Here is a 27,915-nt window from a genome sequence, read left to right as displayed (position 1 = left end):
CGAAAACGCTACACTCTCCTTTCAGCCTCACCGCTACCACACTCCTTATCATCAGACACACGCACTGGTTGCGTCACATTCCTTACCACTAGCCACTCCTTACTCAAACGACAAACTAACGACATCATACGACGAGGTCACGACACTGTCACTACATTCCTTTATTATTTACACGAACGAGCACAGACACTTCAATTACACTGCAATTACACACACGACAACTTCAATTACACAAATGGAACACATCGACTGGACTTCTCTGTTTGAAATCGAGGCCAAGTTGGTGACTTCGGCCCACCCCGACTCGTCTCAACTGCTCCTCGCCAGACTAGAGAAACAGCAAAACTCTCGACAATCGTCGCCCCGAGCCTCGCTGTCTGCGCCTGACGACATCTGTACCATTCCCCTGGACCAGCTGGAGCATCAGGTCAACACATACGAGAGCGCCATTCCCGGCATATCCTCGTCGCCTGTGTCCCAGAAGGACCTGTCGTTCTGGTCGGCCGCTATGGTATCCTTTAACGACTGCGCCACTCGAATCCCCCACTACTCGTGCGACATGGTGAGAGGGGGTGTGCCTCCTGCTCTCAGAGGAGACATCTGGAAGTCCATGGCCTACACTTCTGGAGGCGACTGTGGTTCCAGCGAGGACATTGCATCTCTCAAGTACCTCTACGACTCGCTGGCCAACGAGTGGACCCCCTACGTCAAGATAATTGGCCGAGACCTGCACCGAACATTCCCCGAAATCGACTTGTTTCGAGAACAGGAAGGTAAGGGCCAAATCATGATGGGTAAGGTGCTACGTGCCTACTCGGCCTATGACATGCAGGTGGGCTACTGCCAGGGCCTGACGTTCCTGGTGGGACCTCTGCTGCTGCACATGGATGATTGCGACGCGTTCTGTGTGCTAGTCAAGTTGCTGGAAAACTATGACCTGCGGTCCATGTTCGCAGCCGACATGGCCGGCCTGCATCTCAAAATGTTCCAATTTGAGAGCCTGTTGGAGCAGCAGCTGCCTGAGATCCATGCCCATCTCAAGTCGCTCAATATCAACACTATCTACGCTTCTCAATGGTTCATGTCACTGTTCGCTGTCACCTGCCCTCTGCCTATGCTGGTACGTATCTACGACCTGATGTTCCTTGAGGGCGTGACTGAAACGCTCATGCGAACCGCTATGGCCATTCTCAAGCGAAACAAGTACAACATTCTTAACATGACCGAGGAAGAGGACGTGCTGCAGCACCTACTGGGACGACGTCTGTGGGACGTCTACGGAGGGGACGGGGATCTACTTGCTAGTGACATCACCAGCGCTCATCTAGGATCTCCCGACGTCCTCACCCAGCTGGAGCATGAGTATGAGACCATGCTTGAGGAGCGACGACGGGTTAAGGATCTCGCCAAGGAGATGAAGGACGTGACCCCGCTGCCTAAGAGCAGATCTCCCAAGCGGTTCTTTTCGCAGGGCTGGTCTCTGTCGTCGCTCCGAGTCCCTGGCGACCGGTCAGCTTCTGTCTCGACTAATTCCGACCGTTCAACACGGTCCGTGTCCGGCTCCGGAGCCTCCATGGTGTCGGTCGACACCGAAATCATGTCCCAGGTGGACTATGCATCCTCTGTGTCGTCATTCGACATGTCTCCTACTGCTGGTAAGACGGAGGCTGCGGTTGCTGCTCTTGAACTGGAGCTTCAGCAACTGCGAAAGGAACTGGAGCAGGAGAAGCAGGAGCGAAAGAAGGACAGAGAGGTGGTTGGAGCCTACATCAAGGGCGTCGCCGCCGAAGATGGCTCTTTGGACATGCTCAAGAGCCAGTTCGGAGAAGCTTCTTCTTCTGCACTTTCATACGAAGATCTCATGATGCAGCTGGCTGAGAGCAAGACCAACGAAGCTCTTGCCAAGCAGCAGATTGAGGATCTTCGGGACGAGCTCTCGCAAATGGGACTCTCCAAAGACACTCTCATGGTGCCCAAGACCACCGCAAAGCACTCCAAGAAGGAGAGCGGCACTTGGCTCAAGTGGTAGATTATTTATAGTTCAACCTAGCATTATTTAAACATCTTCATTCATTGAGTTGAGTGTGTTTCGTACGAGCAGTAGTGATTGGTTTTGTATCTGTCTTTACATTGCTTGCCAGTACATGTCTAATGGTCTGCAATCACAATCATGTACAACATGGCTGGCTTCACAACACTTCTAAAACTGACGTATGTACAGGTATGAGACAGTATGTACAGTATGTACAGTACAGTAGTAACTGCAGAAGGACCTTGGTGGGACTTGTTTCTGGTAAAATTGTGGCCAGTCATGGAATGGTGTTGCCTTTAGATTATGCAGCCACGGTTACTTGTGTTCAGATTGGTGATGTCGAGGCCATCCAAGTTACTTCTGCATGGGCTGCTTCTAATAACGACATCGAAGACATCTATAATAGGCAAGTGCTATACGCGTTAGCTAAAAGTAGTTGCGAATGATACTTGACAGATGCCTCTAGCCATCTCGTAGGTTGACAGCAGAGTTACAGTAGGACATCGACATGCTTTTGGCATTGTTCTTGATGCTACAGTAGTCTAACATTGTCTTATTGGCGCTAAATTACAGGTACTGTATCTACAAATATGATACTCGATGCACAACTAACTATTCATAACTTCAAGTACTCTTACTTGTAGAGTGTGTGATGGTACTTACTCATTCAGCACGACTTCTAGCCATCTTGACGACAGTTATCGTGGTGACTCCATATCGCATACTACACACACCCCTCTTCGTTTCAGTCACACACTTGGATTACTCCTTGCGTGTATATCATACATTCATAATACATAATAAATAACTAGCCGTTTCGGGACTTGACATAAGCAGAGCATCTGTGTCTGATCTTGGTGACGATTTCCACACACTGTGCTACGGAAACGGCCTCCAGATCGTATCGCTTTGGCCCAGAGGGCTTGTTGACGACAATTTTGAAGTTTGAAGGCACCTTTCGGGACTGCTTGCACTTGATGATACGGCCCACGTGAAACGAAGACGTTTTGGACGTTTCAAATTTGGTTTTGTCGTCTGACGGCATGATGTGGATGTATTCTCCATCGAATGCAAGCACCTTTTCATGCTTACTAATGAACGACATGGGTTGACGTCTCCAGACCTGGTACTTTTGGTACGCATCAGAACCTAGATCGTCTGAAGGAGAAGATGGGCCAAGTAGAAAGTTTTGAGGGGCGTGCTTGAGCGACTTTCCAGACAGCTTTCCAAGAGCTCCTCCGGCCACTGACCCAGTGTGTGTAAACAGAGCTGCGGAGCCTCGAGGAATAATCGGGGCAGCTGGATTTTGAGATTTGGGAGGGTAGATATATCCCACTGATTGTGATACATACTTCTTCTGCAGCAGTTCCAATTCATGGTGTCCCTGCAGTGCCTCCACAGTTCGGTCTCCCGGTGCAATGATCTTGGTACCAAAGAGAGCAAGAGTGTAAAGGGAAGTATCGCAGCTTCGTCGTTTGCAGATGGTTTCAAGCACTTCGGCAAGATAACTGCCTCTATCGACGTTGAGTGTGACGGTATTCGTGGACTCGAGATGGATTCGAAGCCGAACAGTCTCCCTCTCGATAGTGGTCGGAAGAGCAGTGGTTGAATCATCATCAATGATCATAGTTGGAGGAATAGGAACAGGGACGCCCCCAGTGGCGCCTGGAGAAGCCTCTGTCTTAGCCTGCACACCAAACTTGTTGGGCGTGCGTTTCTTGTTTTCAATGTATTCACTGGGAGTGGCTTCAACCAGAGCAAACTCTTCTCCGTAGCGGCTGAGCTCTGTAGTTCGATCAAGCACGATATCTTCATCCACTTCTCCATCTTCGACCATGTAACAGTTCCACAGGTTGGCGTCACACTGGGCTGGTGTAAGAGCCGGCTCAAGGTGGTTCAGAGAGTATTTGTATAGTGCAAAACCAATAGCGTGGCTGACAGTCACATCCGGAAGAAGAGAGACCTCCCAGGGAGTATCGGGACACGCACTGCTTGGCATATACATGTAGATGTTGAGAGGCTTTTTGGTGGCCTTTCCAGAAGCACTCATATATTCGTCGAGGGGGTTGTCGAGAGTAGAAGACCTGTCCTGGATTTGGCTGGACAGCAAACTGGTATGTTGCCGTTCAGTAACGAGTTGTAGACGGCTAAAGTCCTTCTCGAACAATTTGGTATCGACCTTTTGGGTTGATTCTGCAGGGAGAGAAGCGGTAGTGTTACTTCTTGGTCTGGGTGGAACCACCCCGCTCATTCGGCGACGATTCTTGAGACTCTGTGGCTCAGGGATGACATCAACAGAAGTTTGCCGCTGTGGTTCACGTCGCTGAGACAGCCATGAGGTGTTGGAATTGGCAGTCTTGGACAATGAAGAGCCTGCAGTGGTCACAGAAGCAGTAGATGTGGCTCTGGGCATGGACGATTTTGTGTTTGTCTTTGAAATGGGCATCTCCAGGTGTTCGTCGGAGTCATCTGAATCCACCACGAGCCCTTGTTCGTCGGTAGGATAGATATAACTGCTTTGAGGATCGAGCTCCGAGTCCACATTAGCAGAGGATATAGCAGCATATGCATCCCCAGAAAGAGAAGTGCCTTCGTCGAATGTCATGGATGGAACAACAATGATCTCCTCGTCATCTTCTGACGAAGACATGATGCTGGAGTCGCTGCTATGATGGTCATCAATTCTGGGAGTCAGTTGATGCACATCCAATACGCCTGAACCTCCTGCTTCGTCTTCACTTTCCTCTTCGTCAAAATCATCGTCGTCTCCTGACGAGTTTGAGTCGTCGTATTGACCAGAGAACCCTCCACTTGCCATAATGTCCTGTTGCTTGTAGGTATCGCTGGAGTCCATATAACTCTGAGCTAGAGGCACCCCTGAGGCTCGTTTCTGTGTGTTTCGTCGTTTCAGTCTGATGACTCCTCCATTAGTGTGATTCTCGTCGTCTGCCATTTCATCTTCGTCCTCATCGCTCATGTCGTCAAGCCTCAACTTCTGTCGTCTATATGCCAGAGCTTTCTCGTTGAGTGACGATGAAGCTACAGGCGGAGATTCAGCCTTCAGAAGAATCGTAAGCGACTCATTTTGCCAATCCTTTGAATGGTCGTGTCGAAGGTATCCTGGGACGGGCTTGACCAATGCTGGCGCGACTGAATCGTGAATGGAATCGACATACTTGGCCCGAAGATGTGTGATGAGGTAGTCTGGGTCTTGTAACAGACTCATTTCGGGTCGGAAAAGAACGGAATTAGTACTGTTGGGATCGGAGTAACTCTGCGAGTGTGAAAAAGTCGTGCCTGTGTTGAACAAACGGCTTGTGAAAGTGTCGCGTCGTGTGTTAGATCCCCCTCCCTATGCCCGCACAATAGAGTATATCGCTCTGGAGTGTACATGCTGCATGTATGTGGGGGAGCTTAAAGTCGCAACAGTGTAGCGTACATACTGGTCCGGTCCCAATACTGCAGCACAACTTTCCAGCCAATTACACTGCGTAGCCTGGCTCCCGACAAATTCAAAAAAGACACCTATTCACATCACGACCTTAACAACCAAAAATCAACAATGGGTGCCGCATACCACATTCTCGGAAAGACTGTCTACCCCCATCAGGTGAGTGTTTGAGGGGTGTTTACGAGGGCATTGCCCTGGCAAAGAATTGTCCTGGTGTTCATCGTCAGGTTTACTAAGAGGAGGATGTGATGAGGACATTAGACAACATGACGGAGGAAATTGAGGAAACTAGAGCTATGGAGGGATGATGTTTTTGCTATAAGAACACAGGGATGATGTTTGGGAAGACAATTGACAAGGATGCTCTCGTGGATAGAGGTTTTGTGTGGTGCTCGGGTCACATCGTGGCCATCTGATTGAGAGCAAGGTGAGGGAAGTAACATGAGAAGCAAGGCATATGTTAATTGCGGAATGGATGCGATTGCTGTATCCTTGTGGATACTTCGTTTTGGCCTTGTCTGATTGTCTTGGTTCTGCTCAAGCTATCCTGTGTGACGTCCATGCCTCAAACGTCGAAGTGTTACTATCGGAATGTGCCTCAAATGACCATTACAAGTCATCCAACTAAGCTATTTGTTCCCACTACAAACCAACACACAAGCTACCCGTTCAATACTAACTCAGCTCGCTATCGGAACTATCGTCTCTGTCGTCGGTGGTATCGTGATTGCTTCTTCTGGCAAGAAGGCTGAGAAGCCCGCTGCCCCCGCCATCCAGGCCGGCTCTTCCGACGAGGAGAAGTTCATTGCCAACTTCCTCAAGGAGCAGGAGGCTGCTGAGAAGAAGTAGATATGTCTTTTTCAATGTGATGATTAGATTATGATTAAATCGAGCGAGTGCCTGACCCTGAGTTCACGCAGTGCAAGGTAGGAACAAAGCAAAACTGTAGTCTTTCTGTTGTAGCATCAAACACCTCATAAACACTAACGATTCAGCCCCGTTTAATACATTTACTTACGTTACCTTACATGTAGTGTATAGCTAACATCAGACATGGTTGGAATGCCCACGCCAGTACTTACCCATAAGGCCATCGTGGAACTTCTTACAATGGCCCCATAGATCACACTTCCTACCATAAGCTGATTTGCATAGGAGACACACATACGTCTTAATGCAGTGGACAGTGAACATGTGCATCCGCAGATCTCGCAGGGTCTCAAATGCATCATGACACTTCCTCTCGGGATAGCCATATATACACCTGATCAAAGTGTATCTGCCGTGGTAAAACACAAGCCCTCTGAGCTGCCTGACACTGTGCAGATGCGCCCAGAGTTGTGGGTTGTATCTGAGGATATCCCAGGTGATATCCCTCCCCCGATAATCGTGTCTGTCGTAAGGGTCTGGTTGACAGGCGTGTTGTTTGCCATACATATTGCTGTATTCTTCATCACGCCTGTCGCCTTGGTGAGCTTGGCTCCCTTTTTGAAGCCCTTTGGGCGAATCGAAATCCTGAACGCCCAGTAAAGAGCCCTGATCTCGAGGACCGGTAGGTGTTCCAGTAATTGGCCGCGGGAAAGATTCCTCCAAGGCTGAACAAGGCCTGAGGGCGCGAGGACCTGTAGGTGGCTGGGGTGAAAGTTTTGAGGGGGACAATTGATTATACGAACTCTTCCTTTCGGATAAGCCTTCTCTGTCGTGTTGAGCGTTCTGGGACTCAAGGACTCCAGGAGAGCTGGCTAGGTCAAGCTCTTGGGGTCCAGGTAGCTTGAGAGGTGGGGAAGATGAGGTAGGCGACATGGGAGCCAGGCAATCCGAACTCTTACCGGGCTCCCAAGGTGTTGGAGAGTTTACAGCCACATCTTCCATCTCAGTCTTCATATTGGTAGGTGGGTGAGACGAATGAGTGGCCTCCACCGCAGACTTTGACTTCGCTGTAGACCCTGGCTTCGGTGCAATGGCAGAGCTAATGTCATTAGCTGGTTCTACTGGTACCTCAAAAGAATTGTACTCATCTGGCGGGTTAGCCTCATCATTAGTCATCTCATTAAGAGCAGGCTTCTCGAAGAACAACTCGTCAATGGATGTGTCCATGTTGGAATATTCGTAATCAGCCTTTCCATCTTCAACACCTTGACCCATGTCTGCTCTCCCGCTCACATGCTTGCTCTTCTTGTTGCTGCCCTTCTCTTCTGTACCATTTGCACTTGTCCTCTTCCTATCGAACTTCCCACTCCCATCTCCCACCAACTCATTGAATTCTCCAATTAGTTCACTTGTGAGATCGCTCTCGCAGTCAATCTCTCGCGATCGACAACCTTGTCGTCGACCATTAGGAGATTGATCCTCCGAATCACTATCACTGGCGTTAATGGAAACTCCTTCCTCATTCCAACTGGCATCTGAGTCTTCGCTTCTGTGTTCTTTGCGACGGGAGCCCAATTGTTTGGCGTAGCTGTTGGGATTCTCATTTGTCAACACTGCCAGTGGCTCTCTTCCCCTTCCCTTAGTCTTCGATCCTGGAGTTTTCTTGGGCTTGGGACATGTTTTGGGCACCGGTTTGATCAAAACAGCCACCTCTTCCGCAAAACTTGGCTTTCTCCGTTTGAGCCGTTCTACTTGGGGCTTCGCAGTTCCATTTGAACCTTTGCGCTTCTCAAAAGAAGGCAGTTTAGGAATCAAGATGCGAGAAAGGATTTGGGAAGCATGCTCGGAAGATGAGAGACCTGTTTCAGGAGAGATCTTTGCGACAGCAATTTTCTCTTTAGAAACAGTTTTAGAGATAGCGGTTGTGGCAGCTGGCTTCTCACAAGGACCGTTACCTATAGATGATGACAGTGTATGCGATGTAGCAGCGTCAGTAGCAACATCAACTGGAGGTGCAAATACATCAACAGTAGAAGGCACTTCACCGGAGGACACTTCTGACATCGAGTTTACAGATACCCCTTCTGTGACCCGACTCACGACATCTTCCAACCCCTCATCCCCTCCACTACCCAACTCAATCACACCCTTTTCCTTCTTCACCTCCACAGATTGTCTTACACTCCCTAGCTCAGTGAGGGCAGCCTTGAGACCCGTAATCCTAGCCATCAGACCCTCAAACTCATCTTCGAATTTCTTCTCTTCCTCCTTGATCTGTTCATTCAATCGCTTGTCTAAGTCTTCGAAGTCCTTCAATTTGGCTTGAAGACCGTCAAGGAGGCTGTGAGCACTCTTGATCTCATTAACAACTTCGTTCTTCTCGTCTCTAAGAGGTTTCAATCGTATGTCGAGCTCTCTCCTCTGGGTCGACAGCTGCTGTTTGTGTTCTTCCAGCTCTTTTTCGAGAAACCCGAGAGCAATGTTTCGTGTTGACGTGACAGGTCGAGTGGCCATTCGATTGTCTCAATGATGTATCTGTTGTATCTAGGTTGTATATGTGAGTCTGGTCGTATTGGCGGACGTTTATATATTAAATGGTGGCACGGCCTAAGTGCCTCTGCTTTATTTACAGTGTGCCTTTTGTGTCTTTATCTTACGCTTGTTCGACGGTTAGTTACGCACACATGTCGATGTATCGTAAACACGACTTCTCAAGTGACATGTATGGATGTACTGTAGTGAGGATATACGATGCAGCAACATCAATTGTGAGTCTTCATATCTGACGAGTCTTCCCTGTATCTACCATTCTAGCTGTAACACTCCACAGAACAATACAGCCATTCCCAGTACCAGTAACAAGCCATATAGCCAAAGCTGCTACAAGTAAGAGTTGGTACTCCTCTACTGTCTATCAATCAAATTCATCATATCTATTAATGTACCTTTTCCTAGTCGGTCCGTACAGCCAGTCGACTCTATTATCAGTATCCTTCGCTCGAGCTATGCTGCTGCTCTCTAATACCCGCTCAATCTTGCACTTCTAGCCATTGGCTTACTTGAAAATCACAGAGTCAGCGAGAGGGTCAGCAGCAATAACAGCATCTCTGACCTTGACCTTTCGCTTGAAGGCAGCCTCGGCTCGGCTGGCGGCCTGCTCAGCGGCCTGCTGCTTCATCTGCGATCGGACAGTGTTAGGGGACACATACTGCTTGTTCTCGAAAATTACGGGGCCTCCAAAAGAGCCCTCAAGCATGGTGATGAGAGTCATGACAAATCGGGGACCAATCTCAACCAGAGAAATGTCGGTCTCTCGGGGGTTTTCTTCGTTGACAGTCTCCTGGATCTGGTAGTTTCGGAACCAGACCTTGTTGTCCACCAGCGAAAAGGTGAAGACGTGGTCGAAGAAGGGCTTGGACTTTCTGGCACCCTTGGGGACACCAAAGGTCTGCGTCAGCATCTCCTTGATCACGGCATTGTGAGGGGTGTCGTCAAAGCTGCTGTCGAAGGACAGAATAGGTCGAGATCCTCGCAGACAGTTGCCGGTGAAGTTGAGCTCGTCCATGGTATGCAGGTTCTGGATGTGGAACTTGGCGGTGGGACCGTTGGGAGCCTTGGCCATCCACATGTACAGATCCATATGCTTTCGGGCCTCAAAGTACAGAATGTTGTTGCAGTTGTACATCTCAGCAATCTCGTTGAGTTGGTACAACTTGGACTTGGTGTCGAGCTTGGACTCCTTTCGACCATGGGGAAGCATGGTCTGGAGATCGCTGATGAGATGTCTTTGTCGGAAGGTCACTCCTCGAGAAGTGATGATCAGCACTCGCTGCTTGTTGGTCACTCCATCGTCCTTCTTCTCGGTCTTCTCGGGCTTAGAGCTCTCGCCGCTCAAGGTCTTGTATAGTGTCGACATTGTGTGTGTAGTGTGTGTGTTGTGTGTGTGATGCTATACTGATTGGGATTTTATTTTCACGATTCATGCAGAAATATTTTTTAGGGTTAAACTCAAAATCCTTGAAGTGTGTCTTGAAACTTGGTGATGAATCCTTCATTTTGGTACAAGGGTAGATTTTGAATATATGCAAGAAAAAGACTTCTATTCTTTTGTAAGCTGGTCTTTCATTGGCTATACTTCAATTATTCAACTTTAGCGCTCATTTTGCCACCTGGAGGTGTGCAATTGTGCTGAATTTGAAAGCACAGCAGTCAGCATGTATGTTAGCTACAGTTATCAAAAGAACTGAACATTTACTCTACAAGTACAAGTTCAAGTATTTGTAACTACAAATTTTGATTAAAATCATGAGATGATTCAGCAACAAGCATCCCTGGTCAATTGCACAAACGAAGCGCTCTTTTCATCCATCATACCCAATGTCTGCGCAGCGTGCTCGCTCAAATTTCAAGACTCATATCGAGTCTAGTCGGAACACCAGAGTTGGGTTGGGGACGATGTATGTCCAGGTACCCTGCTCATACAAGTACAGTATATCCTAGGTGCAAAAAAAGAAGGTATTTGTCTTATATACCGGTACTAGCACATGTGAATCTATGTTTAGTCTCAAGTATATTCATTAACATGCCCTCAATCGTTTCTGTTTACTTTCAGATACTCCTTTGGTGCCTATGGTTCCACAGAATCCACAATGATACTGTAGAAGGGGACTACGTGAAGTAGAATAAAACCAGCTTTTCTGGAAACTTGTCTGTTCTATCACCTGTTGGTCATGTCAGTTTCCGCGTTCTTCACACCCACCCCCCTAATAATACAACACAATAAAATCATTGAAACAAGAGCGATGCGACCCTCAGTCCAGCAAACCACTCTGGAAATATTGAGAAACAAAAGACCTACAGTAATACAATTGTGGCATCTATAGAATAGGAAATTTAATATGTGCAACTGTCCATTCTCTCGACCTGTACTTCTACACGATTGTCAAAAGATATTATCATAGTCTACAGTAATTTATACAGATTGAAAGAGGGTCATTCAAATATGGAAGCTGGTGGTCAAAGATCATCCCCAGTCACTCTCTTCTACCTTCTAAAAGATGGTGGAACCGTTGGCAAGACCTCCGTAGAGCCAAGTACCTTCAAACTTGCGCCCTCTCTCCAGATCTCGACGTCCAATATTGAGAGTGCATAAAGAGATCCAGTCAAAGTAGGCCAGGTGGTTCTTGACAATGTCTAACCGAGCAAGAGCGTTAAAGTCCTTTCTGTAACAGCTCATACTCTCGGGACCGGCACAAGAGAAGACCTTGTTCAGAGGAGGCTGGACAGTGAAGTAATCAATGTAGATTTCTCCCACAGAGTGGACATAGTCCTTGAAAGCGGGGAATCCTACAAACAGATCGTTCCAGTGAGTCAGTCGGAAGTAACGTCTATCAGAATCCATGCTGAGACCATCTCCTTCGCCAAACCACTGCTTGGAGACAAAATTGGCAAAGTTGGCGTTTCCAATACGAGGCTGACCATAGGTGTAAAGATAGGGATCCTGACCGTTCACCTTGAGACTTGTAGCAGAAAGTACCGCAATAGCAGCACCCAGAGAATGACCAGTAACAACCAATCGATAGTCAGGGTTGCTGTTAACGTGATCAGCCAGCTTGTCTCCAATAATGCCCATGGTCTCATTGTAAGCCTTGTTCCAGCCGTCGTGAATAGTGCATCCCTCGCAGAGGTTTGCAGTCGATCCTAGGGCAGAAGGAGTGACGAGAAAGGGGCTTTGGGACAGTTGGATGTCGGTGTAGACGTCTCCGATGTCGTAGGTTCCTCGGTAAACCACATACTTCTCTTTCTTGACATGGTCAATAGAAAGAAATCCGGTGATGGAGGTTTCGAAAAACTCACCTCCAAACACTTCGACCAGCTCCATGTTAGGAAAGTGAGAGCATGCTACTCCGCAAGAGAAGTCAGATTTCAAAGACTCCAATGGAGTATTGATACAGTAGGCAACATTGGAGAGGTGGGAGAAAGTCAGGGCAGTGTCGTAAAAGTCCTGAGAGATGGGGGCAGTGGCTGTAAGGGGAGAAGGAGCAACGGTTCCAAAAAGAACTCTGGAGAACCATTCTCCAATGACTGTAGATAGAACCATTGTAGTTGTAGGTGAGTTGAGTTGTAAGGACCACTTACATCGATGTATTTATACTTGACAGTGCGGGTCGGAGGAAGTTCGGTTCGGGCCAGGTCTGCCAAGTTGACTGTTACTACGCTAATGCAATCATAAGGAGAACTGTAGCTAATTCACCGTTGCAGTTAGATCTCTCGAAGGTGTCACGAACCATTATCATGTATGCTATTGTACACTGCCCTCTGTCCTGGTAAGTGTGTTATTCCAAGTAAGAGCTCTTCAATCATCCTGGAAATGTTCAAAGAAGAAAAAACCCCGATATATTCAACTATTCTTGAAAGGAAATCATGAGGGAGGCAATGCCCACTCGATTTTGTGCTTAAATGACAGTGTCGTGCATCAGTGTGATCCTAACCATATACAGTAATTGTGTCAAGTGTCAGGCCCCTTTCGTGCTTGTACAAGCCTCCAACAGAAGTACCGAGTCGCAAAATGGGGTCAATTGATGTTCTCACATGTTGGTCCTATGACTCTCGGTTTCTTCAACGAGACTACCCTAAGAAGCGTTACATGTGTGGTCAGGGTGGTGTGTCATGTATAGATACAGAGCGAGCACGACTCACATGGAGAACAACTTCTGTAAGAGCAGAGAAACCTTAACAGGATAATAATAAATAAATCGACTCTTCTTGTGATGTCTTTTCGCTTGTTGTACCCCACATTTGTGATCTGACGTAAAAGTGGGCCTGTGCTTTGTTATCGAGAATCACATTTCACACTAATTAGTGCACGACTAGTAGCACGCAGAGTTGCATGTCAGTAGTTATTGTGGATCCCGACTACTGTACGGTATGTAGTTATGAGCGACTTATCATGAACTAGTTTGCTCGTTATCTCAGCAACGGTGTTACCAATGCCGGCGGCCCCGTCTCGCGTAATCCGTGTTCACTTGGTATGATGATGGGAAGACATATCCTAGGATCCCGTTTGAACATATTGATCTAAGCAAATGTCACTTGCAATGTAATGTCGCAAACAAGGGATTCAGTACCTGTCACAGCACCGAGAAGACTCCGAAGAGCAACGTGCTTATCAGTGCATCAGACTAATGTGTTCTGAAATGTACAGCAGGAACAGTCGTAGATAATGAAGCACTGAGTCAGATCAATTGTGGCATAATCGTCGAGATTAAGAGCCGGTCGTTCTACTTCTGAACGATTGGAAGAGATTCAGGTGTGGCTTCGTATGTTTTGGGTCAACCTAGATATGGCATCTAAATAGTGTAACCATACGAGTATATGAAACTTGGAGACAACACATGTTTCCGAAAGACAGCTTTTCATCTGAAAAAAACAAACCAACAATCCAATAAATCAAGACTTCCAAATGTTGTACTTGTACTTCTACTTGCACATGTGAGTATTGTAAAAGTTGAAACATCACGGCTCAATCTTGTTCCATAAATTAGTCGTTGTAATAAAAACACTCTTCTGGAATTCGAACACACAACACTTCACACACATGCATATCAAACCACCTAAATCAACATGCAACTTATCCAAGGATCTTCCATACAACATGTCGACTCGAGATAAGAGCATCTGGGAGGCGATTGAGGCCGGCACATTCAAGCAAGCCCGTGCCCTAATTGCCAAGGCTCAGAAAAAAGCGCCCAAAAACACCTACTATGGGGCTCTAAATGCTCTGGTGAGCGTGCTGTCTGGAAACAAGGAAGAGGCTCTCAAGGAGGCAGAGGACCTTCTTGCGACTGATCCCTCAGATCAGCGAACAGTCATGATGCTCAGCAACGTTTTCACCCGGCTAGACCGCCCAGATCGACTTCTTCCGCTTTTCGAGGGCTATGCTAAGAAGAACCCAGCTGCTTCGACTCTAGAGACGTGGTTGTGGGCTATGGTGGACTCCGGAAACACCTATGGACAGCAGCGAGCAGCTATGGCACTCAGCAAGACCGAAAAGAGCCGCCGATCTGTGTTCTGGGCCGTCTACAGTGGACTGGTTGCTCTGGAGGAGGGATCCATCCCAGACAAGGAGAAGGCCATCATCTCAATGCTGAGCACCAGAATGTGCGAACAACAGCGACCCTTCGTCTCTGCAGAAGAGGTCTATGTCTATGCGAAGCTTCTGTGGGCTCAGGGTAAAAAAACCGAAGCAATTGAGACCCTTCAAAAGGACGCATTCTTCTGGAATAACTTGGAGCTCACAATTATGCTACGAGAGTATTTGAAGGAGTCAGAGCAATGGAGTGCGCTGTTTGACCACTCCAAGAAAGTGGTGGTGGACCAGGATCTGGACGATTGGGCTCACTGGAAGACTCTGATCGAAGGTGGTCTTAAGAGCGAGAGAAAGGAAGAGGTTGAGGAGGTCATCGAGAAGAACAAAAAGACACGAAACAGCTTGTTGGCTGCTGTTGAGCTGAATCACCAACTGAGGCTGGATATTACCACCTCCGTCCAGAACTATTTTGCTATGATGGGTTCCAAGCTCTGTGCTTATGATGATCTTAAGGACTACGTCGAAAACACGGATACAGACACTGTTCTGAAAATGATTGGTTACACTGAGGAGCCCAAGATCACCACCCTCAAGGAAGCTATCATCAGAGTCAACGTGGAGAAGTTGAAGTTTCTGGTCAGTTGTGATAAATCTGATCACGTGACCTTCGTGGACAAGCAGATCACTCTCTACCAGCAAACTGAGTTTCTGCTCACTAAAAAGGACCCCAAAGAGTATCACGTTGGAGACGACTTTTTGTTGATTGCAACCTGCTCTCTGCTAGAGGAGTACGCCAAGTCACGTGCTTCTATCAACGTGAGCAAGGCCATCATTCTTCTTGAGCATGCGATTTCCCGTGACCAGCATCAATTCTATGTGCGCCTTTGGCTGACCAGATTGTACCTTATTCTTGGTCTTTTCCCCTCAGCCGAGCCTCACTACGTCAGTTTGTCCATCAAGACTATCCAGCACGATGTAAATTCTCACTTCCTTCTGTCGCGAGTGTCCACTATGTTCCCCCTTTCATCTAAACTAGTGTCCAAGGCCCTCACCCTCTACTCCGAGAATGACCATGAGTCTCCCATGCTCATCAAACACGCATACAACCAGAGCACCTTCTCAAAGATTGGAGGGTTTGTGGAATTCAAGAAGAGACTCGACTTCTCCCAGTCACGTGCTCTACTGGTTCTGGAGCAGCTCAGGATGAGCGAGTACGCGAGACAGCCCATAGGAGCAAAGCCTCAACCCACCCACACCCTGATGGACCAGAGAGACAACAAGATCATGTGGTCAGTGAACAAGTCGAGCGACAAGTCTTACGGTGACCGTTTCACTGCTGGCCCCAAGCAGGAGGAGACTTGGACCAGAGCATTCACTCTCAACTGGCAGATTCAGCAGAAGCTTGGTGTTGCCGAGTTTGGATCGCTGCTGGAAGAGCTCACACATGTTATGCGCGAGGCTCATGATTTGACGGAGGCAGAGGAGTGGCAGTTGAATGTGACTCTGCGGTGTGCCGAGCTAGCTCGCGACAAGCTGAACGGCGAGCGATTTACTAAGCTGCAGGAGCTGCTGACTAACCATCCCCTTGCTGATATGGAATCTCGTGACTGGTCGTATGTGCATGTGGCCTTTACAGTAGTCGAGACTGCTACCTCTGTGAAGAGGTACTTGACTGGTGTCCGGGCTAATAGACTCAAATGTGACAAGAGTGGCCTGGATAGCACTTACAAACAAGTTAATGCCGTGCTTGACCACGTCAAGAAGAACGCTGGCGAGGTGAAGAATCTGCGATCCAAGGCGCGTGAACAGGACATTGAACTGCTTGGAGACTGGGCCCTTAATAAGGTCAAGATGGCTCCGGAGCGGTTTGAGGATGTGATTGAGGGTATTCATTCTAGCCGAGATAAGGTGATGACTGGAGTGAGAGCCGGGTGCTAATTTCACTGGACGTTCATATATACGACATTTAATTACATTTTTTGATAAACAGTAGTCAATAAGTTGATTATGGCGACACATGAGACTGCAGGACATGCAGTACATACTGTATCGTACATACCAATTCTGAGAGGGGACAAGGAGAATTTTTGAAGACATAGAACATTGAAACCTTTCAAGATTACAAGTACTTGCAACAAACTACAAGTAGTCACATAAAAGGTCAGTCTAAGGAAATACAGCTACTTCGTGCCAGTAAACAATGTTAAACCCGCACATCGGACTCGTATTGAGGATTTCAGAAGAGCATATGGCAATAGTGCTCGCGGTTTCCCCCCAATCCTCCTCTAGACCGGATAAACATGTTTTTTGTGATTTTAGGGAGGGGCGTATTTACACTTCTTTAATACCCTCTTGCACCCTACATCCTCGGATCTAACAACTGCCTGGATAGCTTAATCGGAGGAGCATGAGACTCTTAATCGAAGCAATGTCAGGGCTGGGGATTGAAGCCCCACGTCGGGCTAAATTTTTTTTGGACGCCCTGATTTGGGTGAGCTCCCACCAACATCTCCTCAAATTCATAGTCCAATTTTTTTTGTTTCCTGATTAAGGTTCATACGTTATGCACAACACCGTAGATATAAACAAACCCAGTTCTCACCACTCACCACACACCACAAGCAGCGCGTCATACTATCCCAATGAACGCCTCGGCGCACAAAAAACGGCTGTCCATGATGCCGGGCACGTCGTCGGCGTCTAGGCCATCTATGGCAGGTCTGCCGCAGCGAAACAACCCGCCACCACAACGTGAACCTGCTACCCCAGCAGTATCTGAGCTCATGAGGAGCTCACGACGAAGCATGGCGTTTGGGCGTAATCCACGACAATCATCATTTGGGCTCGTACCACAAACTCCCATGGCGCCCATGCACACGCGTGATCCACGTCCAGTGCGCGACCGACACTACCAACAGCAAATCTCACAGCAGATCTATGAGTATCTGGTCACGAACCACTTTGAGCAGGAAACCCGCCACCCACTGAACCAGCGGACGCTCAGCAACCCCACTCAAAAGGATTTCAAAACTATGTTCGAGTGGATCTTCCGACGCATCGATCCTGGATACCCGTTCCACAAGAGCATCGAAAACGAGGTTCACGCGGTGCTACGGGCAGCCAAATACCCGTGGCTCGATAGCATCACGAAATCACAAATTGTTGCCGTGGGAGGCCAATCATGGGCCTACTTTTTAGGCATGCTGCATTGGATGGTGGAACTCAACACGACGATAGAGAAGTATCACAATCATGACTACTCAGGAGATGATGGTCCGTCGTTGGTAGACGAAATCTTCAACAGACACGCACGTGAGTCGTACTTTGCCTATTTACAAGGCGATGACAGATTTGCCCGTCCTGATGCAGAGCTCTGTCTCGCTGAAGAGAACGCCGAGTTCCAGGAGATTCTTGCCGAACAGAGAGCTCAAAACCCGCTACCAGAGGGCGAAGACGATGAATTGGATGAGGAACTGTCACGTCTGGAAGCCAAATGGGGCAAGATTGAGGAGGCGAAACTACTAGGGAAGAACCTGGCCGACGATATCGTCAAGTTGGGTGCATTTGTGGATGCTCGAAAAGAACACAATGCCCGATACGCTTCTCAGATGTCCCAGGCGACAGCAGAAGAAGACAATGTGACGAGCGAGGTGGAGTCTCTCAGCCGTCAAAAGCTGAAACTGCAACAAACAATCCAAGACCAGGGTCTATCTCCCGCCGAGCTGGACAAGCTGCATTTGGATATGGAGCGTCAACAGAAGGCGTTGAACTCACTTGATGAGATAATCGATGAGGGACGTCAGGTTGTGTCAAACAAGGAGTCTACTGCCCTGGCAGTCTTTGATGCTCTTGATCGTGTCATCAAGGAGTATACATCGTCTGTTCTGTCCTACAATGCCTGGGTGGCATCAGACAATGACTTGCCCGAGATCCCAGAATCAGTCTATTTGATTGATCTGCGTGAACCTCTCTCCGAGGAGAACCTGGGACGCCACCCTTCTGTGATCCTGGGTGGAGTTGATCCTCGTAACCAGATTCGACCTGAAATTGTGAGAATCTGCAACATGGTCACTTCCAAGGTCAAGGCCCTCCAGGAAGAGGCTCTGAGACTGCAAGAGGAGATTGAGACCAACCAGGAGAAGCTCGTTTCACAGAAACGACACATTGGTGAGCTGGAAGCCAAATCTCGACGCCTTCGAGAAACCAGAAACGCCCTCGAAGACTCCGCTTCCATGAACGAGAACGAAAACTCCCAAAACACGGAGCGACTGGAAAACCAGTTTGTCCAGGCTCAGAGTGAAACTGCTCTTGCTCAATCACAACTCAAGGGTCTCCAGGTGCGACTCCAGGACGCAGAGCATGAACGTAACAAGCTCTCTGTGGAAGTCCAGCAGGCCCGAGAACGCCTGTCACAGGATATTCTCAAGCAGGCTGAAGTCATGGTGGCTTTCAAGGCTATGGTGCAGACCAAACTCCAGGACTTCGAGATGTTTGTTCGTGCTAACGTGGAGGAGGAGATTCGAGGAGACCACAACTAAGGTGATATTACACGCGGCATTTGCTCGTGTGTAAATGTATTTATATGTATTATATGGTGATTTATATTTATTAGCGGTTACGTAGTTACAAGAGGCACGCGTACGTACACACCCACGTGGTCTTTGGTCCACAATAAAACATTAAATAACATGCACAGTGTCTATATAGATTCCCTGTTGTGGGATAACTGGGAGATGCAAATGCAAGTCTCACGCGGCAGCAGGGACTGTAGAGGACTCCTCACTCAACTGCTCGGCGATTGACGGCTGGCCACGAACCTTGGAAGACACATATTCTTGGACGTTATTCAGTCGCTGTTGCAGAGGGGGGAATTCGGAGCTGCTCTTGACAGGCTTAGGCGGCCGCTCAGACTTCCATGCGCCCATGACGCACGACAGAGCAGTCATGATGGCTATGTCCCGGTGGATCTTGGTCTCGTCAATGGTAATGTCGAACCGCAATCGCTTGGGGTTCTTCATGTTTACAAAAGCAATCCGCTCGCGAGTTTCATGGATGCCAGCATCGAGGTTGGTGCATTTCTCAAGAAATTTGGTAGTCGAGTTCCATTGGTACATGGGATCTGAGTTTGTGTAAGGAGCCGTGATCTCTCCAACTGCTATCGCAGGGCTTGGGGCAGAGTAGGCCGCAGCACGCATCGGGTCAGCAGATGGGGTGTTGAATGGGTTGCGTGACTGCCAGACCTGTGGGGTATCAAGATCGAAATCAGAGTCATCAACCTCACCACCACCAACCTGGGCAAACAGCGTAGGGTTCAGAACTCCACATTCATCGTATGACGGCAGAGGGTCCGAGTTAGATGGACGGGGAATGTTGGTCTTACGGAGAGAAAATTCGTAATAGCGACCATACTGACGTTTCTTGCACACCACCTTCTGGAGGTCACGAGTTTCATCACGGATGCAGAACCTCGACCCCAACGATGCAGTGCTAAGAGACGCCACCTGGACTCGGTCATCGAAACACAAGAGGCTCCAGTGCTTTGCGTGACGAGATTCTCGTTCAAGTGTGTAGATGGGGACATCCCATTCGTCCGAGATGATCACCTTCTGCATCGGTGCAGCCGGGTCAGTGTGGATATGATATGTGTTTGCGCGCACTGACAGCGGGATGATGTACGCTGCGTTGTGTTCTCTGGATGACTTGTATGCCTTGTGCACACTGACACCACCCATGGCTAGCGACACGACACCGCATGCAATTAGAGTACCAGCCACAGCAATTTCCATGTTTGAAGCAGTAGCAGTATGAGGTGATTGGTATCGACTTAAGAGGGTAATCTGTAAAGGTGGCTCTGTCGGCGTTGGTATCTGTAAAGGTATCTATCTGTTGAGTATCCGTGACAGTGGTGCTGTTGTGGTCTGTTGTATGTGATGTGGGTGTATCTGTGTCAGAAGTGTGGCGCTTTGTGTAATGAAGTTTTCGGTATCAAATCTTGATGGTATCAGTTGTGAGTAATATCAGTGATACTATCTATAGTTCTGTGCGAGCAATCTGAGGATGTCTCTCAGTTTCTGTGGTTCGACTAGAGCTGGTGTGTGGAATGTGTTGTGAAGGAAGGAAAGGCAAGCTGAGTTCAGCGACCCCATAATAGCTGTAAGTACATATGGGTACGAGTCTAAGTGAAGTTGATTGCCGTTGAGGTGCGCACGTGAGCTTATCTGAGTTTTGAGTTTTGAGGCTGAAAAAAAATATGCGAGACTGGAAAAAAATTTGAAGGTGCAGATAACAGTTCTTTTCATACATTTACACAGCTCAACGATACACACCATGGGTAGCAAATCCGCCACAAAGGACATTTCCAAGATCAAGAAGGCCGACAAAAAGGACTCCAAGAAGGCCGTCAAGGCTACTGAGCCCGCCTCTGAGAGCGGAGCATCCACCTCCAGTGATGAGTCTACTTCCAGTGATGATTCTTCGGACTCTGATTCTGACTCTAGCGACTCTGACTCCAGCGGTTCAGATTCCTCCGACTCTTCTGATTCGAGCGACTCTGATTCCAGTGACTCTGACTCTGACTCTGACTCTGAGGATGAGAAGCCTGTGAAGAAGGAGGAGACCAAGGAAGAGAACGAGTCTTCATCTTCCGACTCCGATTCTGACTCGGATAGCGACTCTTCCTCCTCGTCTTCTGACTCCGATTCTGATTCTGATTCTGATTCTGACTCCGATTCCGCGGACGAGAACGAGAAAAAAGAGACTAAGGAGGTCAAGGAGGTCAAGGAGGACAAGAAGGAGGCCAAGAAGGAGGCCAAGAAGGAGGCCAAGAAGGAGGAGTCTTCTGATTCCGGTTCTTCTGAGTCTTCCGATTCTGACTCCGATTCTGACTCTGACTCTGACTCCTCCAGCTCTGACTCCTCCAGCTCTGACTCCGATTCTGACTCTGACTCCTCCAGCTCTGACTCCGATTCTGACTCTGACTCATCCAGTTCTGATTCTGACTCTGACTCCGATTCTGATTCTGATTCTGACTCCGATTCTGACTCCGACTCTGATGACGAGAAGGAGACCAAGAAAGAGACCAAGAAAGAGACCAAGAAAGAGACCAAGAAAGAGACCAAGAAGGAAGATGCGAAGGATGTTGAGATGAAGGATGCTTCCTCTGATTCCTCTGATTCCTCTGATTCTTCTGATTCTTCTGATTCTTCTGATTCTTCTGATTCTTCTGATTCTTCTGATTCGGACTCGTCTTCTGATTCGGACTCTTCGTCTTCCGATTCGGATTCTTCCTCCGACTCCGACTCTTCGTCTTCCGATTCGGATTCTTCCTCCGACTCCGACTCTTCTTCCTCGTCGGACTCTGACTCCTCTGACTCTGACTCGTCTTCTTCGTCGGACTCTGACTCTGATTCTTCTGATGAGGAGGAGCAGCCTCCTGCCAAGAAGCGAAAGGCGGAGGAGATTGAGGTGGAGTCTCTGGTTATCAAAAAGCCCAAGACTGACTCCCCTGTGGACAACAGCTACGTGGAGGCAACTTTCGAGGAGGAGGGGGGACGAAAGTTCTTCTCTCGAATCGATCGAACTAAGATCTCCTTCGAGGACCAGTCTCTCATGGACAACACATACAAGGGCGCCGCCGGAACTTGGGGTGAAATGGCCAACGACAAGCTGATGAAGGTCCGAGGAAAGGATTTCACCAAGGGCAAGAACAAGATGAAGAAGGGTGCTTACAAGGGAGGATCCATCACCATGTCTTCCGGCAGTTACAAGTTCACCGACTAAAAGGACGTCTGACTGCTACTAACTTATTATTGTATGTCAGCCGGCCACACCAGCATTTTATAATTATACATCGTCGGTTGGCGACCAAGTGTATGCTGTTAGATATAGAGAATACACGTGTACGATATTGACGTTGATTCGGAATAGTAACCAATGCATTGTAGTTGCTACGGACATACGAGACAAGTGTTGTTCCGAACAATCTTGGAGTGAATCGAATGTACAGTATGTACACAGCATGTACATACTGTACGATACTTTGTAGTTCTATACTTCGTTCAAGCCAACTGTATTATTACCCTGAGAGGTGACTCAGCCAGTCAGAGTAGCGAAGTACTGTAATACATGACTGTGAAGTTTTTGAAACCGCCGATACACAAACAGTGATGATTTGGTCCTATGCATCCCACTTCCATTTGTACTTGTATTAATACCGTTTACACACCCTTTCATAATCGTCACTAACATCAGTCTACTATATATGCAAAGTCGAATGTCTCCCGAGTATGGCACGTACCGCACCGTACCTTCAGTCACTGGATGGAACCTTGACAACCCATAGAAAGGAACTAACACGTCACAGACCCCACTCTGTTCGTACATTCCACGCCATGGTAAGCTGTAGATTGCCTATTGCGCCCTTTTTCATGCGGCTAAAGGACATGATTAACATGATCCACGAAGGTGGCAAATACATGCGTCTGCAGGCCAGCTATAAATAGACAGATGAGAGGAACGAGCAAGACGAGGATAGCGATGATGTGTTATTAAGCTAGATCACATGACAGAAAGCAAGATTGTAATAATTCATTGTTTTTTCTGGAACATTTCAATAGTGAGAAGCGCTGTCTATGCAGAATACTTACAGCATCTTCGAGTAAAACAATTCAGTTGGGGTTCTACTGTATGTACCATGATAGTAAAGCCACCAAAGATTAGCATTCGGCATTAACTTTCAGTCGTACAGAAGCTTGACAGATGGGGACATGGGCGTACGACAGTGGAAGAGGGGGGAAGTGTAGTTAGAGTGGTTATAGAATTCTGTTTGAGTGGTATTGGGGACCGATTGGAAGGCAAAAGAGCACTTTTTGTGGCAAGCTACCAATTCGGTGACAAAATAGAGTCCCTACAGTATGTCAACACCCCCAAATCTCTCTTATGAGCCTCCCTCTCGAACTACTTCAAGGTGTGTTCACCCTCCCAGGTTTCGAAGCTTAATCGGACAGATAAAGCACTGGCGTATCCACATCATCTTTGACAGGCAGACCTCCTACCCAGGCTCCAACGACCACCATTCCACCCATGATAGTGCCGCTAATTATTGTGGCCGCCGCAGTATGTTCGGCGGGCGCACTTGCGTACAAGGAGCGCGATGTGATCTGCGATTACGTGGAGCACAAGCTCATGGAGAGACGGCTTCGCAAGCGAGCTTCTGCCGTGCCAGCCTCATATGATCGGGATGGAGGGCACTCAGATTCAGATCAAGCGACACAGACCCAGACACATACCTCTCAATCACAAGTGCATTTGCATTCGGCTGTCGGATCAGAGGAGCCACACAAGGACGACTACACCGAGGAGATTGAAATGTCATTCAGAAGACGCAACAAGAGAGGCACAAGCATAGGCTCGGACAAGACGGTGGGCTCCAGCGACCCCAGCAACTCCTACAACTCGTTTCACATGCCGGAACCGCCACAATCGGACACTCAGCAATATTGGAGCAGCTCGAGCCAGTCATCAGACACCAGTGGTTCGGTAACACAAAATAGACGAGGATACCCACGTCAGACGTATGGGCATGGCCATGGACAGCAGCGTGCAGGGGCACGTCCTGCCTCCATTGTTTCAGAGCAGCCATCGCTCAGTTATTCAGCCAACAGTCATGGGGAAAGCACATGGGGCTCTTCGGCATCCGATATTTCGTCCGACTACGATTTTGCCGACGAACGGACTTCTTCCGAGGGAGAAAATGTGGTTGTAGTTGACCCTTCAGCCCCTTCCCTGTATGAATACCACGACGTGAATACTCCATAAACATACATTCACAATACATTAGATACTAACTGTTACATACCAAACAAGATCCCGGCTGGGTTGTGTACGATACAAAGTAATTGCACAGGTAATGGCGAAGATGCGTCCAGCGTAAGTGCCGTACCATACTGTACGAAATTACTTGAAGTTACTAGAAGAGTATTTTGACATCTATACAGCTTGTGAACAAACTCAGTCTTGATCGTATCGCAAAATATTGTACATAGCATGCAGGTACATACGAACACGATGGGACACACATGGATAAGGAAACAACAGCAAAAGACAAAGAATACCAGAGGGCGACTACGGCTCATGGTAACCAAGTAACCATGAGGCCACGAAACTTCATATTTATATATCATGCAGCGTTACCGGGCGCAGACCCTAGCTTTACACCTCTAATAGACCAAGTACGTCTACTGCCAAACGTGCAAAGATTATCATCACATATGAAGAGTTCGCCCCTCATCGACTCAAGTGCAACCGACGTTTCGATCTCGCTCAGAGAGAAGCTTCCATCTATTTATTGTCAACCCTCTTAATGAATCTTTAAGTTACCTGAACTTGTATCTCGTCAGTTTTGTAATATTCGCCACAGTATATCAACCTTCTCAATGTTATGTCTATCAATTATTTATATATGCTACAAGTAGAACCCCTATCTCTTTCCGGAGTACAGCTTCTTGACAAATGCACTCTGCTTGGAAGGCTTTCGCAGATCCTTGTTTCGGTTCTTGTTGGTCTCAATGTATGCCATATCTTCTCCACCAGCCAGCGATGCCAGAGAACCGGTGGTTCGCTTGGCACTGCCTCGCTTGTTGGAAGAACCTCGGCCCACAAACGAATCTGCGTTGTCTCCTTCTTCGAGAGTGGCAGCGTCCTCGTTCTGTAACAACACCTCCTGCAGCAGCTCTCGTCGCTCACGAGCAGAAGCATAAGCCAGATCGGGCAGATTCTCCATTCCATGCAGATGTGTAATCACCTTGAACGCATAACCCTGATCGACCAGGAAGGCCTGTCTTTTAGTTGAGTAATACATCTCCTGGGTATCCTTGGACACTAGCGAGTAAAAGAAGGCATTGAAACCCTCATCGTTACGTCGCTTGGCTCGCAGAATACGACCCAGACGCTGAGCCTCCTGACGTCGAGAGCCGTAATGCGACGAGATTTGAATCAGACATGTAGCCTCGGGCAAATCGATGGAAGTATCTCCGACCTTGGACAAGAAAATGGTGTTGACCTGGTCATTGTACTGGAAGTTCTTCAGAATTTTCATTCGCTCCTGTTGGGGAGTGCCACCGAAAATGAAGAACTTTCCAAGCTTGAGTGCATAAGCCTTGAGAGCATGGACGTTATCAGAGAAGACAATGATCTTGTCACCTCGTTTTTCGTGGTAGTTGATGAGAAACTGGGCAGCCTGAAATTTGGAGGGATTCATAATGTAGAGTAGCATTCGCTTTCGAGCGTTCTCCTTGAGGTACTCCTGGTAAAACTCTGAGGTCATGGGGCACCACACTTCGGCACACTGAACGTTGGCGATATGACCCTTCTGGGCCAAGTCCATCCAGTTGGCCTCGTACAGCTTGGGGCCAATCAAGAAATTCAGGTCGTCAATCTTGTCATCTTCTCGCACCAGGGTTGCAGTAAGACCCAGCTTTGCGTGTGCGGCAATGTTAGTAACGACCTTTCGGAACATGGCGGCGGGCACGACGTGAACCTCATCCAGAATGATAAAACCCCACTCTCGAGACTGCAAGAAGTCCATCATCTTCTGCGAGTCATGGGATCGGTTCCGGGTGTTGGCTACCATTGAGTAAGTAGACACAACGAGACCAGCATCACCAGAGAACTTCTCCTTGCTCTCGGAAGTGAACACAGCCACGTTCTCAGGCTGAATAGTACACCACTGCAGAAACTGCTGTCTCCACTGCATGACGGATACGGAGGAGGTGCAAAGCACAATAACGGACTTTCGGATGGTGCAAGCAGCTGTGATACCGACCAGAGTCTTGCCGGCTCCACATGGCAAGACAATGATACCAGAACGGGCTCGTCCATTACCAAACATTTTAGACAGCGACTTCTCCTGATAGGGTCGAATCTGGGTGGACGACTTGAGGTCGATATCCAGATCGGGGTTACCATGATCATTTCGGAAATCATACTCTTCCAACACAGGGTAGTCAATCTCCTGACATCGCTTCTTCACAGTTTCGACTGAGTCAGGTGCAATCTCGAACGAGTGAACAGCGTCCAGATCGTCATCATCATCGTTCTCAATACCAACAACATGAGAGAAGATATCCTCAGCGTCTTCGTCAGCCTTCTTCTCACCGTCCCTTTCTCCATCCTTACCTTCCTCTTCCTTGGGCTTCTCTGTACCGGGAATCTTAAGATCGCCCATCTTAGGTGCCGACTCAGTAACAAGACCGGAGCCTGTGGTGGACTGTTCCGAAGCCTCCAGACGCAGAGCACCGATAACAGGGTCCTTGAGCAGCATCTGCAAGACGTCTGCCTGTGAAGATTCCACAAAGTATCGATTATGTTTCAGAACCAACTTGACCTTACCATAAGACTTTGTACATGAGTGGATGAAGTTGATGATACTCTTGGGGACTGGGACCTTGGACAGTCGGTTGAGAACGGAAATGATGTCAGAAGTCTCCAGACCCACTGAGACAGCCGCGTACAGAGAGTAAGTGGTGATTCTGTATTCATGAATGTGCGAGGGACGAGAGATGGGTTCTGCAATGGTCACCAGGAAGTCCTGAGCCTGCTCTGCAAGTGGCGAAAAGGATTCCAGAATGATTCTACCGTCCTCGGGGTTAATCCACAAGGGTCGAGCGGCATGGTCTGGCTTCAGCTTGAGGTATGAGAAGTCGTGCTTACCGAAGATGTTGGATACACTGTCGGGCACGTAGTCGTCAGGGATCTCCGAATAGGTCGAATGCACCTTGGTATCGAGACCTGATGTGGCATCTCCAGGGTCCTGTTCCTTCATTTTGATCTTAAGACGGGTCTGAGGCACCTTCTCGTATGTCTCATCGTCGGAATATGAATCGTTGGAGTCGGAGAAGGAGTCACTGTCGAGATTGACGTCGTCAAACCGACGTTTAGAAGCGTCTCGCTTGGATCTGAGCATTGTGGATGTTGTTAAGTGGTGGGTGCTGTTGGGGTTGCTGTTATGTGATGTTGATGATGCTTGAGAATGCAATTAGTGATGTAATTTTTAGTGTATGAAGATGTGAAATTGGTCTCTGTGTGAAACTTGCTGCTTTATTTCGTCTGTCTGTGTAGCCTGTGAATCAGTGTCAATGGGGTATGAATACGTTGTTTCGCCACTGTCGACCAGTGTACACTCCAGTCTGAACACAGTTACCTGCACGCTGATTCCAATATGCAAGCTGGGAGGAGTTAGGGCTTTTTAAAGTTTGGAAGATTTTCCAACACTATAAAAGGGCTTTCATGTTCCATCTTACTTCTTCTTTAACCATGACACCACTATAGACAGTACTGACTGGATAGGTGGGAAACGTTGGATGTGGAGGCCGGAGGAGCTACCGTTCTGGTAGAGACGAAGGAAGCTGCAGCCAGTTCGCGTGGCCAACCGTTGAAAATAACTTTCAAGTGATTTCTCGGTGTCTAGAGGAACCC

General features: G+C 48.1%; 13 protein-coding genes and 1 non-coding gene across 14 annotated transcripts; 7 read left to right on the top strand and 7 right to left on the bottom strand.

Moving 5' to 3' along the window:
- Positions 1-235: 235 nt before the first annotated feature.
- YALI1_B15792g (uncharacterized protein) lies at positions 236-2,029 on the top strand (the record flags this gene model as incomplete). The annotated part of the gene is made up of 1 exon (XM_500781.3): positions 236-2,029. The coding sequence occupies one exon, from the start codon at positions 236-238 to the stop codon at positions 2,027-2,029; it is 1,794 nt and encodes a 597-aa protein (XP_500781.1).
- An 811-nt stretch (positions 2,030-2,840) lies between these two features.
- On the bottom strand, positions 2,841-5,258 carry YALI1_B15742g (uncharacterized protein; the record flags this gene model as incomplete). Its single annotated transcript, XM_500780.3, has 1 exon — positions 2,841-5,258. The coding sequence occupies one exon, from the start codon at positions 5,256-5,258 to the stop codon at positions 2,841-2,843; it is 2,418 nt and encodes an 805-aa protein (XP_500780.3).
- A 336-nt stretch (positions 5,259-5,594) lies between these two features.
- YALI1_B15733g (uncharacterized protein) lies at positions 5,595-6,332 on the top strand (the record flags this gene model as incomplete). Its single annotated transcript, XM_002142978.3, has 2 exons — positions 5,595-5,642; positions 6,168-6,332. The coding sequence occupies 2 exons, from the start codon at positions 5,595-5,597 to the stop codon at positions 6,330-6,332; spliced, it is 213 nt and encodes a 70-aa protein (XP_002143014.1).
- Positions 6,333-6,530: 198 nt separating this feature from the next.
- On the bottom strand, positions 6,531-8,867 carry YALI1_B15706g (uncharacterized protein; the record flags this gene model as incomplete). Its single annotated transcript, XM_068282073.1, has 1 exon — positions 6,531-8,867. One exon carries the CDS (start codon positions 8,865-8,867, stop codon positions 6,531-6,533), a length of 2,337 nt encoding a protein of 778 aa, XP_068138174.1.
- Positions 8,868-9,043: 176 nt separating this feature from the next.
- On the top strand, positions 9,044-9,400 carry YALI1_B15703g (uncharacterized protein; the record flags this gene model as incomplete). The annotated part of the gene is made up of 2 exons (XM_068282072.1): positions 9,044-9,125; positions 9,168-9,400. 2 exons carry the CDS (start codon positions 9,044-9,046, stop codon positions 9,398-9,400), a joined length of 315 nt encoding a protein of 104 aa, XP_068138173.1.
- Positions 9,401-9,408: 8 nt separating this feature from the next.
- On the bottom strand, positions 9,409-10,269 carry YALI1_B15692g (ribosome biogenesis protein BRX1; the record flags this gene model as incomplete). Its single annotated transcript, XM_500778.3, has 1 exon — positions 9,409-10,269. One exon carries the CDS (start codon positions 10,267-10,269, stop codon positions 9,409-9,411), a length of 861 nt encoding a protein of 286 aa, XP_500778.1.
- Positions 10,270-11,403: 1,134 nt separating this feature from the next.
- On the bottom strand, positions 11,404-12,453 carry YALI1_B15670g (uncharacterized protein; the record flags this gene model as incomplete). Its single annotated transcript, XM_500777.3, has 1 exon — positions 11,404-12,453. One exon carries the CDS (start codon positions 12,451-12,453, stop codon positions 11,404-11,406), a length of 1,050 nt encoding a protein of 349 aa, XP_500777.1.
- Positions 12,454-13,950: 1,497 nt separating this feature from the next.
- Positions 13,951-16,380, top strand: YALI1_B15655g (uncharacterized protein; the record flags this gene model as incomplete). The annotated part of the gene is made up of 1 exon (XM_500776.3): positions 13,951-16,380. One exon carries the CDS (start codon positions 13,951-13,953, stop codon positions 16,378-16,380), a length of 2,430 nt encoding a protein of 809 aa, XP_500776.3.
- Positions 16,381-16,824: 444 nt separating this feature from the next.
- On the bottom strand, positions 16,825-16,908 carry YALI1_B15626r. Its single transcript has one exon. It is a non-coding gene; the product is annotated as a tRNA-Tyr (tRNA).
- A 176-nt stretch (positions 16,909-17,084) lies between these two features.
- On the top strand, positions 17,085-18,980 carry YALI1_B15624g (uncharacterized protein; the record flags this gene model as incomplete). The annotated part of the gene is made up of 1 exon (XM_500775.2): positions 17,085-18,980. The coding sequence occupies one exon, from the start codon at positions 17,085-17,087 to the stop codon at positions 18,978-18,980; it is 1,896 nt and encodes a 631-aa protein (XP_500775.2).
- Positions 18,981-19,190: 210 nt separating this feature from the next.
- YALI1_B15592g (uncharacterized protein) lies at positions 19,191-20,228 on the bottom strand (the record flags this gene model as incomplete). Its single annotated transcript, XM_500774.1, has 1 exon — positions 19,191-20,228. One exon carries the CDS (start codon positions 20,226-20,228, stop codon positions 19,191-19,193), a length of 1,038 nt encoding a protein of 345 aa, XP_500774.1.
- Positions 20,229-20,769: 541 nt separating this feature from the next.
- YALI1_B15587g (uncharacterized protein) lies at positions 20,770-22,221 on the top strand (the record flags this gene model as incomplete). Its single annotated transcript, XM_500773.1, has 1 exon — positions 20,770-22,221. The coding sequence occupies one exon, from the start codon at positions 20,770-20,772 to the stop codon at positions 22,219-22,221; it is 1,452 nt and encodes a 483-aa protein (XP_500773.1).
- A 1,302-nt stretch (positions 22,222-23,523) lies between these two features.
- YALI1_B15560g (uncharacterized protein) lies at positions 23,524-24,258 on the top strand (the record flags this gene model as incomplete). The annotated part of the gene is made up of 1 exon (XM_500772.3): positions 23,524-24,258. One exon carries the CDS (start codon positions 23,524-23,526, stop codon positions 24,256-24,258), a length of 735 nt encoding a protein of 244 aa, XP_500772.1.
- Positions 24,259-24,919: 661 nt separating this feature from the next.
- On the bottom strand, positions 24,920-27,403 carry YALI1_B15521g (uncharacterized protein; the record flags this gene model as incomplete). Its single annotated transcript, XM_500771.3, has 1 exon — positions 24,920-27,403. The coding sequence occupies one exon, from the start codon at positions 27,401-27,403 to the stop codon at positions 24,920-24,922; it is 2,484 nt and encodes an 827-aa protein (XP_500771.1).
- Between the last annotated feature and the right edge of the window lie 512 nt (positions 27,404-27,915).

This window comes from Yarrowia lipolytica, chromosome 1B (assembly GCF_001761485.1).
Source record: "Yarrowia lipolytica chromosome 1B, complete sequence".
Lineage (NCBI taxonomy): Eukaryota > Fungi > Ascomycota > Dipodascomycetes > Dipodascales > Yarrowia > Yarrowia lipolytica.
Note: the sequence above shows the minus strand (reverse complement) of the source record. Positions and strands in the feature narration are given on the sequence as shown.